This window comes from Capricornis sumatraensis, chromosome 3 (assembly GCF_032405125.1).
Source record: "Capricornis sumatraensis isolate serow.1 chromosome 3, serow.2, whole genome shotgun sequence".
NCBI lineage: Eukaryota > Metazoa > Chordata > Mammalia > Artiodactyla > Bovidae > Capricornis > Capricornis sumatraensis.
The window spans coordinates 7,035,130-7,049,122 of record NC_091071.1 but is presented as its reverse complement, the minus strand read 5'-3'; the positions used below and the strand labels follow the sequence as shown (position 1 = coordinate 7,049,122).

Genomic DNA, 13,993 nt, shown 5'->3' with positions numbered 1-13,993 from the left:
GTGGGCCTTCACTGGGGCTGTCCTTTCATGCTTCCATTTCACATGCTCTCATCAGTCCTTCTTGAGCTGAAAATGCTAACTCATCCAAGCCTCAGTCTGAAAGTCACCCCCTCTGGGAGGTCTGCCCTTAGTGCCCAGGAGTACAGTGGCTTCTCTGAAATCTCAGCATCTTCCCTCCCTCTACCACCTTCGACCAATTGTCTGTCTCCTAGCTGGACTGTGAGCTCCTTGGGCACAAGAACCAGGTCTGATTCAGCTCCAGGTCCTGGGACTGGGCACCTAGGTCAGCGGGTACCTGATAAACGTCCAGATGCTCTGAAAGTGAAAGTCTCTCAGTCACGTCCGACTCTCTGTGACCCCATGGACTGTAGCCTGCCAGACTCCTCTGTCCATGGAATTCTCCTGGCCATAATAATGCAGGGGGTAGCTGGTCCCTTCTCCAGGGGATCTTCCTAACCCAGGGATCGAACCCAGGTCTCCTGCATTGCCAGTGGTTTCCTCACCCTCTGAGCCACCAGGGAACCCCAAGAACACTGGAGTGGGTAGCCTATCCCTCTTCCAGGGGAACTTCCCAGCTCAGGGATCGAGCGAGGGTCTCCTGCATGGCAGGCTGATTCTTTACCAGATGAGCTACCAGGGAAACTGCCCAGATGCTCTGAGGGAGGCGTGATATCCATTTTATAAAGGAGACTTGGGGCAGAAAACTGATTTTCTTAATATCACAGAGGCTGTGAACAGCAAAGCTGGGATTAGAATTCAGGTCTGGGTGACCCACCTTCTGCTCTGAGATATTTCCTTCGGAAACACATTATAAAAGTGAATTTCTAAGACAGCTGGGCTGGAAGAGGGGTCCCAGCTAGGAGATCAGAAAGCCGGTCAGGGCTCTGGGTCTCAGTTTTGCCTGTGCAATAGCAGAAAAACAACCTCTTCCTTCCTTCCGGGGTTCTAGAACAGGGTCTGGCACACAATAGGGTGACATTTCCCCAGATGACGCGAAAGGCTGGGGATAGACAGGGGCAGGACACGCCCTGGCCGATGGGGGAGGTCTGAGGAGAGTGAGGGCAGAATATGCCCCCCAGATGGAAGTGATCGCTTTTATTAATCAGAAGGAAATGTATCTGTAATTATGTGAGATGAATTCTGCAGGGAGGTTCCTTTCTTTATGATGTCTGAAGGGATTTATAAATATTACAGGGGTTTCACGGCATCAGAACGTCCTGGCTGCCCCTGCCAGCCCCCTTTCAAAGGATTAGTGGAGACAAAAGACTGAGTAAAAGCTAATTATAAGTCAGCCAGGCGCTGCGGCTCCTCAAGTGAGCCCGGGGACCCAGGGAGATGGAGGTGAGGGTGGGGGTGGGGACATAGGGCTGGGGGGCAGGAATGAGTTAGGGGAGGGAGGGGGGACCACACAGGCACTGGGGCGGGTACCAGTGAAGCTCTGGGGTGGGGTAGCAGGGGCTGGACACAGAGGGCGGTGCAGGCCGGGTGGAGTGGGCACGGGGGTTCTGCGAGGGCTCCCCTTCCACCTCCCCCTTTTGTGTGAAGTCCCGGCTGTCCTTTCCCCCATCTTGGGCCGAGTCTGGGGCTCCTTTGCACACGGGGGCCCTAGTGATGGCTGCTGAGGGAAAGGTGCCATGGAGGGCTTTGGGGACAGAGAGCAAAGGCCCAAGAGTGGACTCTCCAGCACCATGACATCGGAGAGAAACATGTGGAGACATAAAGTCTGGCCAGAGACCCTCCACAAGGATGGTCACCTGCTCTACCCACTGCCCTAAGATAGGCCCTGAGCTCCAGGGCCGTAGTTTCCAAACCGGCCCCCACTCGGAGCCAGACCCTGGGTGGGGGAAGGCATCCCACCACTCCCTTCAATGGGACAGACCCAGGGAGGTGTGGCAGGACGGCATGCTCTGGGCTATGGGGCGTGGAAGCCCAAGACCAGTGGGGAGGCAAGGTGGGGGCGGCAGGAGCTCTTAGTTGGCCTTGGGTCGAGGTTGATCAGGGAAGGCTTCTCGGAGGCGGTGGTGGAGGAGTGGGCCTGAAGGATGAAGCTACTTGCTGATGGAAGGCAGGGAAGGTGCCCCATGTAGTGGGAAGGGCAGGAGCAAGTGATGGGAGAGCGGGGCATGCAGAGCAGGTGTGGGGGACCCAGGTTGGGGGGGATGCTCTGGGAGGGGGGCAAGGGACAGACCTCACGGGACCGAGGGACCTGGGTGTTACCCTGAACACTGGGGAGGGTGCCAGGAAAGGAGGGGCCCTCCACGTGGGGGCTGGTGCTAGAAAAGACACTCCTCTCTGCTCCACATCCTGGGCGCTGACCACTTGCCTTCCAGAGTTGGAGGCGGGGGCGGGGCAAGAAGCGGCAGGGTAACCCTGCAGGGTGGGTGCTCTGCAGGCTTCACGCTCTGCAGGCTTCTTGCTGGGGGCTGGGAAACACCCTGCTTCCCTGCAAGGCTTCAGGAGCCTGGTGTCTCTGCTGGGGTCCTGGCAGGGGCGGGGGGGCAGTGTTGTTCAGGAGATAAGGCCTGAGGGTTGGGTGCCACGAACAGGGTACCTCCTGACAAAGGGTTGCTGCAAAGTCTCACCTGGAACCTCACAGGCACCCAGAAGAGCCCGGAAAAAAGCAGAAGGAGGAGCCAGCTCCAACGTCTTCTCCATGTTCGATCAGTCCCAGATCCAGGAGTTTAAAGAGGTCAGTCAGCTGCCCCTGGGGCTTTGGAAGGTTACTGGGATGCACGGAAAGCCTTTAGATGTGGGGTCAGCCCTCAGTCCCTGGGGGGTGGTGATGTCACTCTTAGAGGCTGCCAGGCTGCCGCTTAGCCCCAGATGTGATGAGCTGTCCTCAGGCAGCCCCGCCCCCTCTATCCCCGAGTCTTTGCTGTGTGACCTCCAGCAAGCCTTTCCCCTCTCTGTGCCTCAGTTTCACTCTCTGTAAAATGGGGTTGCAGGGAGCATGAAATGAGGGATGGGCACGAAGCCCCAGGGGGTGCTGGTGCACAGTAGAAGCCCAGCTCGTTAGCCATCACTCTCATGATGGGAGGGCCAGGGCCTGCACTGAGGTTGCTGAGATAACAACGGGTGGGAGGACCGCCCCTCGCAGGGAGCAGGGACCGCTGGGGAGGGGTTGGGGCGGGATGGCGGGTGGCTGCTCAGTGCCCGTGTCTCTGCCAGGCCTTCACCATCATGGATCAGAACCGGGACGGCTTCATTGACAAGGAGGACCTGAGGGACACCTTTGCTGCCCTGGGTGGGTGACTGGGAGCCAGAGGCCTGAGGCTTGGGGCGGAGCCAAGTCCAGGCCTTTCTGAAAGAATAGGCGGCTGCGGGCAGGTCAGGGTGGTTGGCGCAGGGGTGTGCTCTGGGGGCTGGTGTGCTCTGGGAGCTCCCAGGAGGGGCGGGCTCTGCCTGGAAGGTCAAGGGAGGACTCCCCAGTGTTAGAAGAGGACTGGTCAGGGGAGGGAGGTGGGTATTTCAGGGACAGAAGTGGCCCCTGCAGAGGCCTGGAGTGGGAGGGTTGGGGAAGAGTCAGCAGGGCAGTGGGGCTGGGGGGATGCTGGGGGTGAGGAAGAGGCTAGAGACACTCAGAGGTGGGACTCAGGGGATCCCAGAGCCCTCGCCTCTAGGCAGCCAGTGGATCCCTCCTGCGGCACGTGAGCCCCTAGGACCCAGGTCTTCCACTCCAACGTGCTGCAGCTTCTTTGGGCCTCAGCGGCCTCATCTGTAAAATGGGGATAACCACCAACTTGCTCTCATTTCCAGGGAGGCTGAGGTGGTGGCAGGGGGATGGTGAGGCTGGAGGCAGCCCATGGCTAAATGTGCCCCCATCCTGAGACCGCCCCCACCAAAAGGTGGGCAGGGCCTTGGGGCTGAGTGGAGGGGTGGGAGAGACAGTAGGGCTGGGAGATTCTGCAAGACACTGGGGTCCTGAGATCTGGGCTCCTGGGCTGCCTGCAGGCAGGGTCCCCTCTGACTCTCACTGTATGTGTGGGTGTCTCCACCCCTCCCCTCCCCCAGGCCGCATCAATGTAAAGAATGAGGAGCTGGAGGCCATGGTGAAGGAGGCCCCCGGGCCCATCAACTTCACCGTCTTCCTGACCATGTTTGGGGAGAAGCTGAAGGGTGAGTGAGGCCCTGGTGGGGGTTGCCGAGGAGGGGATGGGCGAGCGGGCATGGGTAGGTGCAGTCCCGTGTGTCCACGTGCCCTGTACCGACGCACAGCCCAGCTGGGGGCATGGTGTAGCCCCGGACACCAACCCCCTGGGGCACACACCAGATCCTGCCTCAGTTTCCACCTCTGCAGCACAGAGCAGGATAATTGTCATGACTTCCGATTTGCGGGGCTGTGAGGGGCCCAAGGCTATGGTTTTTCCTGTGGTCATGTATGGATGTGAGAGTTGGACTGTGAAGAAAGCTGAGCACCGAAGAATTGATGCTTTTGAACTGTGGTGTTGGAGAAGACTCTTGAGAGTCCCTTGGCCTGCAAGGAGATCCAACCAGTCCATTCTGAAGGAGATCAGCCCTGGGATTTCTTTGGAAGGAATGATGCTAAAGTTGAAATTCCAGTACTTTGGCCACCTCATGCGAAGAGTTGACTCGTTGGAAAAGACTCTGCTGCTGGGAGGGATTGGGGGCAGGAGGAGAAGGGGACGACAGAGGATGAGATGGCTGGGTGGTATCACTGACTCGATGGACGTGAGTCTGAGTGAACTCCGGGAGTTGGTGATGGACAGGGAGGCCTGGCGTGCTGTGATTCATGGGGTCGCAGAGTCGAAATCAACTGAATGACTGACCTGAACTGAAGTGAGGGGCCCAGGGGGACAGTTTGCAAGAAAGCCCTTTGCAGGACAGTGCTCCCGCCCTGGTCTCACCTTCCTGGCCCTGGGTTCATCTTGCGTGTTCTGTCTTACCACCTGTGGCCGACAGGAGGCGGTGGTACTGGGGGTGGGTGGGCTGGGTCCCGGAAGCTGCCATGGCCCACCCCAGAGCAGGCTGTGCTTCTCCTCTGGGGAAGGATTCATAGGTGAGGAGGTCAAGGCTCAGATGGGCCACACACCTGCCCAGGTGCCCCAGCATCGAAGCAGCAGGAATGGAGCCCCGACCCCTCTCCAGCTCTAACCACTGTGCTCCCCTGAGATGTGGCATCAGGCCCGGGCTGGGATTCTGTGGTCAGAAGGAAGGGCCAGCCGGGGCTGGGGCTGCCCTGAAGGGTGGGTCTTATCATCATCCCACTCTCAGGCTGTCCATGCCTGATACTCTCCCTGGGCCTCAGCTCCATCTGGGTTTAAGCCCGGGCCTCCTCGGACTTCCCCGGCAGTCCAGTGGTTAGGACTCTGCCCTTCCAAGGGGCGCAGGTTTGATCCTTGGTTGGGGCGCTAGGATCCCACACACTCTGTGGCATGGCCAAAAATTTGTAAAAATGTTTTTTAAATATAGAAAAAAAGAAGAGCAGGCCCCCCACAGGCCCTGAGGGTGGCCTTGGGCAAGGTTTATCTGCGCTTTGCACCGTGGCTCCCCGTCTGTAAGACGTGGTTTGTGTTAGTTTCCTGAGGCCGCGGAAACAGATGACCACGAACTTGAAGGCTCAAAACACCAGCCGTGTGTTCCCTCAGTTCTGCAATCTGGAAGTCCGCAATCTGACAGGTCAGACTCCACTGAGTAGCTCCAGCAGAGAATGCCTTCCTGTTTTTTTCTGGCTTCCGGTGGCCACTTTGCTCTCATCTCTGCCTCCGGGGGTCACACCACCCCATCCTCTTCTGTTTCTGTCTGTCTCACTCTCGTAAGGACACTTGTCACTGGTTTTACGGCCCATCTTGATGAACCAGGATGGTCACTCCATCTTGAGACCCTTTCTTTACATCTGCAAAGGCCCTTTTTCCAAGTGACATTTCCAGGTTCTTGACATGAGGACCTGGGGGCCACTGCTGAACCCACAGCCACCAATCGGTGCTGTCCAATCGGCAGAGGAGTGCCACCGGGCCCCGCTCTGGCCAGCTGTGAGGGGTTATTCCTGGGACCACGGTCACCTCCTCGAGGGGTGCAGAAGTCCAGGGGGCGGGGCTGGGGGCTCAGTCCCAGGGAAAGATGTGCGTGACTCCAGCCAGTGACTTCAAAGTGAGTCCCAGAACGCGTGTCAGTCTGTGACTGAGCTAAGCGCTCTGACCCCAGACTGCACCTTTTTCTCATTTTCACAGGGGCGCCGCGGCTGAGGCTCCAGCTGAGCCTGTCATGCAAACTTGGCCAAGCCTGCAGTAGGGACAGGGGCTGGGGGGCTGGGCAGGCACCGCTCCGTCCCTCTAATCGGGATGAGGACATTTTGCCACGAAGTGACCTGGGGAGGTGGCCTATCTGCCACCCGCTGGATGAGGTTTGCAGTCGGCAGAGGGGAGGCCCCCTCTGAGAGGAGGGACGGGAGGACTAGCAGGTGGTAGGCGTCCAGCCACGGGGCCTGAACCCAGGGCAACAGGTTCACATACAGCTGGCCCTCAGGAGGGTGGGCTAGAGCCAGCCTGCCCCAGCAGAGAGGCCCCTCCAGAGACCCAGGGAGACCGAGACCACACAGCAGGCCCCTCACCACAACCCCTTGGCCAGCCCCTCCTCCTGCAAGGCCAGGCTCCGACGCACCCTGGGCTGAGCCTCTGGCCTGGGCACACTGGCTTTCTGTCACCCTGCCTAGGAGAGGCCCACACCTCTGCTTCCAGGAGCTCCCAGGCCACCAGGCCAGCACTAAGCCCAGCCCAGTCACTCAGGGCCAGTCTCAGAAATGTTGAGAGACTCAGACATTGTCCTGTCCCGGATGATCCTAAAGAGGAGACACAGACAGCCCTGACCCAGTCTGGTGGGGGAGATACGGACGACCTGACCCACTCTGAGAATCAGGAACACAAAGGGCCAGGACAAACAGGGGGACTTTGGAGGTTCAAACAGTCGTCTTCAAACCTTCCTCCCCTTGCAACTGGAGACCTCAGGCCAGCCACAGAACCTCTCTGAGCCTCAGTGTCCTCTTTGACAAACTGGAGACATCAATACCTACCACATGTGGTGTGCTGGGGTTGCATAGGGTTACATGGTGAAGCTGCAGGATGGACTTGGCACAGAGTACTCAGATATGTTTGCGGTCACGACAGAGTAATGTTTGGCAAGCCCTTTACCATTAAATGGCAACCCACTCCGGTACTCTTGCCTAGAAAATCCTATGGAAGGAGAAGCCTCGTAGGCTATAGTCCATGGGGTCGCAAAGAGTCAGACACGACTGAGCGACTTCACTTTACCATCAAGGACACGTTATCTTAACCAGTCCTGGTAGACAGGCAGCAAACCCCACCTTGGTCTCCATTCCAGCGATGACAGAGCTGAGCCTTAAGAAGGAAGGGGACAGCCCTTGGTTCCCAGTGAACAGGGAGGGCAGTGTGACAGAGGGGAAAGAGCGCCAGGTAAGGGTTACCAGATCACCCGCTGCCATTCACACAGTCCCTGAGGCCTGGGTGAGACACTTCCTCCCTCTGGGCCTCAGTTTCCCCATCTGTACCACCAGGGGGCTGGGTATTCAATCCCACTGTGTCAGCAGAACCAGGTCTTCTAACGACATCTGTCCCCAAAGCCCACACTATAAACATGAGAAAACCAGAACTGCTCTGGTTGCGCTCTGCCTCTCCCAGCCCCCCACCTCCACCCTACCCACCCTTTTGACCCACCTGCCCCTCCTCTGGCCTAAACAACCTCTCAGACTCCTCCAGTGTCGCTGCCAGAACCTACAGCTCCCAAGTAAGAGCTCTTTCTCCTTTACCCATAGCCTAATCACAGGGCATCAGTTATGAGAAATTGGACAAGTCACTTAACCTCCCTGAGCCTCAATTTCTTCATCTGTAAAATGGGGCCAGTGGTCAGGAGGATTAAGCAGGTAGTAAATGCCTAGTAAATGAACTTGGGCAAACTGCGGGAGATAGTGAAGGACAGGGAGGCCTGCTGCAGTCCTTGGGGTTGTAAAGAGTCAGCCATGCCTGAGCGGCTGAACGACAACCAGAGCCAGTGCAGGCTGATTGGCTCTCAGCACAGCGTCCTTGGCGACTGTTACTCTTCCTTGGTTCTCAGAAAACTCCCTTCTCTCTGGCCTCACTGTGGACCAGAAGCTGGGGAAGAAGCTCCCTGAACCCTTGGCCTCTACAGGGGCCCCGGGACCCGGTGCCAACCGCTGGCTGCCCTCTTTATCCTGTGTCTGCTGCTTCTAGGTACGGACCCCGAGGAGACTATTCTCCACGCCTTCAAGGTGTTCGACACTGAAGGGAAAGGTTTCGTCAAGGCTGACTTGTAAGTTGTTCCGCCTTCTGCTTTGGTTGTTCTCTTCCCGGAGGCTCAGGGGAGAGATGGACTGGGGTAGGGATGTGGGGGTGGTGGCCCAGGCTCCTCTCCTGCCCAGAACTCAGGTAGGTTCCAGCCAGAAGCCAGGAGGCCGCTGCCCTGCCCAGTTCAGCCATCCCGCGATCTCCCTTCCACTTCCTGGGCCTCGGGGTCTCCGTTTGTGGGCAAGTGTCCCAGGAATGTGGGGTCCCCAGGGGATGGCTTCCCAGTGGCAAGGGAGGATGTGGTGGGGGCAGAGGTGGGTGGTCCCTGAAGGATGACTGAGGATTGTCATGGCTGGAGCAGAGAACATTCTAGATGCAGGAATACAGCGAGAGAAGAGCCAGGCCTTGGCCTGTTTAGGAGGAGAGGGCTGTGTGTGCCGGGGGCTGGGTGGGTGGTAGGGGAGACAGCACAGAGTGGTAGGCAGGGCCCGTGTCGGGCAGCCCTGGACCCTGGGCGGCAGGGGCCAGTGGGGCATGGGAGAGCCTAAGGAGTTAGGCAGGAGCAACACGGAGGCCAGCCTGGAGGAGGAGAAAAGAGGGCTGTAGCTGCCGCAAGGGTCTTGATTGACAGGGATAGAGGGAGGAGAGCAGCTGGGTGAATGAAATACAAGAGGCCAGCACCGATGGGATCCAGGGTGTTGGAAGAGGAATGGGCCAGATTTGGGCTCGAGTGGCGGCAGGGATGGAGGTGGAGCCACAGGAAGGACCCAAGTCCTCTGGGTCTGCAGAGAGAGCGAGGAGGCCATCGTGGGCAGCTGTCCGGCCGTCGCTGGGCTGGCATCCTTGAACGTGGGAGCAGTGATGCTTCCTATGCCCGGGAGCCTCAGCCCGGCGGGAGCACAGGGCAGAGAGCCAAGACTTGGGGTCAAGGCGGGCTGGGCAGAGGCAGCCTGTCCAGGGGCTGACACACTGAGCTGACCTCTGAGCCATCCCTTCAGGCCTCCACGGACTCTGTGGGCCTGTGGGTGGCCCTGGGCAGGCAAGATTTCTTCGTCAGTCACAGGCTTCCTGACCAATTACCAGGTTGCTTCAGGCATCGGCTAGAGGCTAATTTTGCTTTCTATTAGCGTCAGCACGTGATGGAGGTGGGGCAGGAGAGGGCAGGGGGCCAGGGAGGAAGTGGGGGACAAGACATTCTTACAGTCCCCCCGCCCCCCTAAGTTTTGAGTCATACTCTCCTCAGGGGTGGGGGAGGTATTCCTGAGGGCTTCTCCAGGCTGCAGCCCTCCCGTTTACCCAGCCCTCAGTCCACGTTCCCACCCCCATCTTGGAGACCTCAGGAGGCACTGGGGATACCCCTTGGAGTGGCCTCCACCCACCCCTCTCCTGTCACCCACCTTCACTCCCACCAGAGCAAAGTCAGGGCTGGGAGGAACCCTTGGGGGACCCTGTTTTTGGACCCGAAGCCGCCATCCCCAGGCTATGGGGCCTGAAAGACATGGCTGCCCGCCAGGCAGGCCACAGAGAAGGCTCTGGTTGAGACAGAGTCTGTGAAAAATCCCCGGCGTGCAGAGCTGGAAACTGTGACTGTCCTGTACTAACATAAATAATGGAAAATGTGCGTCGGTCCTCAGGGGGAACGAGGCTGTGGCATCGCGGGGCACGTGGATCCTCACAGCCCAGGTCAGCCCTCTGGCCCCACCCCTGCGCACTGCGGCCCCGCCCACCACGCCCCCCAATGCCGAGCTCCTGGGGGCACCAGGCCCTCCCCGACAGCTTCAAACATCCCACCTCGGGCCACTTCTCCAGTTCCCCCGCCCACCTCCCCCGACCCACCGTGGGCAGCTGCTCTCCCTGACCACTCAAGAGGACAGGGCCCCACCACTACAAATCGGTACCCCTCCTGAACCTCAGCTGACCTCTCTGCAAAAGAGGCATAAAAGTGCTCACTTCCCAGGGCTGGGAGGAGCAAAGGAGACTTGGGCTGGCCCAGGAAGACAGGGAGCTGGGTAACCTTCCCGCCCCTTGGCTGAGTGCAAGCACCATCACGCTCCAAAGCACCTTACAGATGTCAGCAAAAATCACAAGCTGAAGAAGCAGGGTGTCTAGAACCAGGGCAAAGAGGCTCTCCTCTGTAACCTGGGAAGATCCCCTGGAGGAGGAAACGGCAACCGACCCACTCCAGTATTCTTGCCTGGAGAATCCCATTGACAGAGGAGACTGGTGGGCTACTCGGTCCACAGGGCCGCAAAGAGTCAGACACGATGCGGCAGCTGCACACAGTCTGTACCTGCAGAGTGCACAGGGCAACATCGGAGTGGCCGCCACGTCATGCCGGGGCCCCAGCTTATGTCACTGGGCCCTCCCCCGATGCAAAGGGGAGAGTCCAGGTTATAGGGGAAGCTGCGCGCTGCAGTGGTCGCCTGAGGCCGCACAGCCAGCTGGGGGCTGCAGGGCTGGCCCCGGCTGGTGTCCTCCTGGGCTGCCCCCTCAGGGTCTGTGTGTCCACACACAGAGTGGCCGTTTCCCTCCTTCCCCTGAAGGTGACCCTTTCTCTCCCTTGAGCAGCATCAAAGAGAAGCTCATGACTCAGGCAGACCGGTTCAGTGAGGAGGAGGTACGAGCAAGCTTTTCAGGGCACTGCCCGCCCCTGCCCACCGAGCATTCCTGGGAAGTGCCCTGTTTTCAGGGGTCTGCTGACAGGGTTTCCCCTGACTCCTTGGAAGGGAACAAGGATGGGTGGGGGTGGCTGCAGGCCTGGCCTTAGTGCTCACCCCCCCACATCTGCTAAAAGGGGAGGGACATTCTGCATGATGCCCTTGGGTGACCCCTGGCTCTGTCCCCCATTCGGCCCTCGTCCAGGCTGACTCCCGGCTCCTTCCCCAGGTCAAGCAGATGTTTGCCGCTTTCCCACCAGATGTGTGTGGCAATCTGGACTACAGGAACCTGTGTTATGTCATCACGCATGGCGAAGAGAAGGACTAGACGGAGACCACGGACCCTCCCCCCTCGAACCCCCCCCCCACACATTCAGACGGGAGGGGTGGCCTTTGAGGAGTCCCTGTGGTCAACATGTGTGAAGAGAAGACTCCCTGGCTTGTGGGTCAGGGGCAAAAGCAAGAATAAATAATGCTAACAAGGTCTGAGTTCTCGTGATTAATGCTCCAGTTGGGGAGAAAGCGAAACATTCCTATGCTGTTGGTTTTTCCGAAACTTTTTACTTCCTGGCTTTGCTCAAATGTTCCTGATGAGCTGATGTTTAGAACTAATTGACAGTTTTAATGATCCCCAGCTGGGGCACAAGACACTGCCTTCATTTATGAAGCTTTTATTGAGCACCTAGTGCGTGCCAGCCCTGGTACCAGTCCTGGGGACACGGAGAGGAGCCAGCCCTGTCCTGGGGCGGGAAGATCATGCAGTAAGGAGGACAAGAATTGGGGTGGGGACACAGTGGGGAGGAGGTGGGACTGGGCCAGCAGAGACCTGGCAGCTAGGAGCCAGACAGAGGCAGAGAAGGCAGAGAGGAGGACTCCAAGGATGCTTAAGTCAGGGGGCAAAGATTTCTTAAACATGGCACACATAGCACCCACCATATAATAAAAGGGCAGAAATTGGACCTCCAACTGAAAACTTCCGTTCAGCAAAGGACACCATGAAGAGCCTGTAAAGGCAAGGCCCAGGCTGGAGAAGATACTGGCAAGAGACGTCAATAAGGACTTCCCCGGTGGTCCAGTGGCTAAGACTCCTTGCTCCCAATGCAGGAGGCCCAGGTTCCACCCCTGGTCAGAGAACTGGAGCCCACTTGCCTCAACCAAGAGTTCACATGCCGTAACTAAAATATCCTGAGTGCGGCAACTAAGACCCAGTTCAATCAAATACGTAAATAGAGAAATAAATAAATGTCCCCCCAAATAGATATTGACAAAGATCTTAAATCCCGAATATACTTGAAAAAAAAAAAATACCCTACATGTCAATAAGGGAACAATAACAACCTAAACTGAGCTTCTCGGGTGGTTCAGGGGTAAAGAGTCCACCTGCCAATGCAGGAGACCTGGGTTCCATCCCTGGGTCAGGAAGATCCCCTGGAGGGAGAAATGGCAACCTGCTCCAGTGTTCTTGCCCGGGAAATCCCACGGAGAGAGGAGCCTGGCGGGCTACAATCCGTGGGGTCGCAAAAAATCAGACACGACTTAGCGACTAAACGACGACCACCAAACTGGACCACACAAAAGAGGTAGGTGACAGGATCAACGGCAGAGCTGGGACCTGGGCAGCATGGCTCTGAGCCTGCACCCTAAGCTCTGCCCCACCCTGCTGCCCCATGCACTGGGGCGTGGGGGCAGGGACTGAATTCGGGGTCTCAACAAGGAGGTCCTTTTCTTCGACCCTCCCCCACCTTCTCCCCTGGGGAAGGTGGGGAGAGAGGTGACCCCCTATTAGCCTGGGACTCCCAGGAGCTGGACCCAAGGGGCAAGGTCCGGGAGCACGTGTGGGGATGGCCCAGCTGGAGGGGGAGGAACATTCTGGAAAGCGCCCTTTTTCCACCAGGCCTTGCTCCCTCTGCTCTCGAAGAGCCTGACTTTCCTGGAAACCAAGGACTCAGCTGCCTGCTGCCACTGCCTGCCGAGGAACTCGTCAGACCTGTTTGTGTCCCCAGGAAGCAGGTCAGAGCCAAGCTTTGGGAGGGAGTGGGAGCCCTGGGCACCTGCTCTCCAGTCTGGCAGGCGCGGCAGCCCTGCTCCGTCACAGCACCCTGCTCCGTCACAGCAGGCCTGCGGGGCCTTGCACCGCCGGGTCTCCACGAGGACGTGGGGCGGCCACTGGGGAGGCCAGAGGGGCTCCACGCAGCTCAGGATGGGCGACTGGGAGCCGCTGCTTTTCTCATCCATTCCTCCACCCTTCAGATAGCTGTCCACTTACACCCAGTCTGTTCCAGGGCCCAGAGATAGGATTAGTAGCACCTGTAACACCCACCGGGGTTCAAGTGGAGGACCCACATAAAGCGGGGGGCTCCAGTGGCTTAGGGCAAAGAAGGTGGGAGGGACGAGTTGTGAGGCTGCTGGTGGCCCCAAGGCCCTGGTCTCTGCTTCCCTGGGCGTTTTCACATGTTGCTTCCTCAGGGCCCCTCTCCCTGCAGCTGTGGGTCATTGGTGGTCTTGGCCACCCCTGACCTGGGCCCACCACCAGCTGCCTGCAGTCCCCACGACTCTCTGTCTAGCTTCCAGGGGACCCCTGGCTTGGCTCTTCATGACCCCTTGATGGGTTCCTCCAGGTCCTCCCATGGTCCAGGCTGTTGGGCTGATCTACAGAGCTGCCCCTTCCAGAGGTGGGGCCTGAGGCTCCCGAAAGCCGGAGACAAATGGACTCATCCCTCCCCGGTCATATCTGGAAACACCTTTTTAAAGACACAAGAGGGGACTTTCCTAGTGGTCCAGTGGTTGAGAGTCTGCCATTTATGTGGGGGATGTGGGTTCAATCCCTGGGCAGGGAACTAACAGCCCATGAGCCGTGGGGGCAACTAACCCAATGGCTGCCAACTACTGAGCCTGTGCATTCTCGGAGCCTGTGCTCCACAAATGGAGAAAGGCCTCACGCCGCGGCACAGGTCCTGCATGCCGCAACGGGGACCGGACGCAGCCAAACAAATAAATAAGTCATTGGTAAAAAATGTTAAAAAAAAATAATAAAGGCACAGGAACTACCTGTGGGCCTTC

The 13,993-nt window shown here is 58.4% G+C and overlaps 1 protein-coding gene across 1 annotated transcript; it reads left to right on the top strand.

The window, feature by feature from the left end:
* The first annotated feature begins 1,664 nt into the window (after positions 1 to 1,664).
* Positions 1,665 to 11,261, top strand: MYL10 (myosin light chain 10). Its single transcript, XM_068968311.1, has 7 exons — positions 1,665 to 1,671; positions 2,631 to 2,689; positions 3,169 to 3,244; positions 4,012 to 4,116; positions 8,223 to 8,301; positions 10,845 to 10,893; positions 11,163 to 11,261. Exons 2-7 carry the CDS (start codon positions 2,654 to 2,656, stop codon positions 11,259 to 11,261), a joined length of 444 nt encoding a protein of 147 aa, XP_068824412.1. The 5' UTR covers positions 1,665 to 1,671; positions 2,631 to 2,653.
* The last annotated feature ends 2,732 nt before the right edge of the window (positions 11,262 to 13,993 follow it).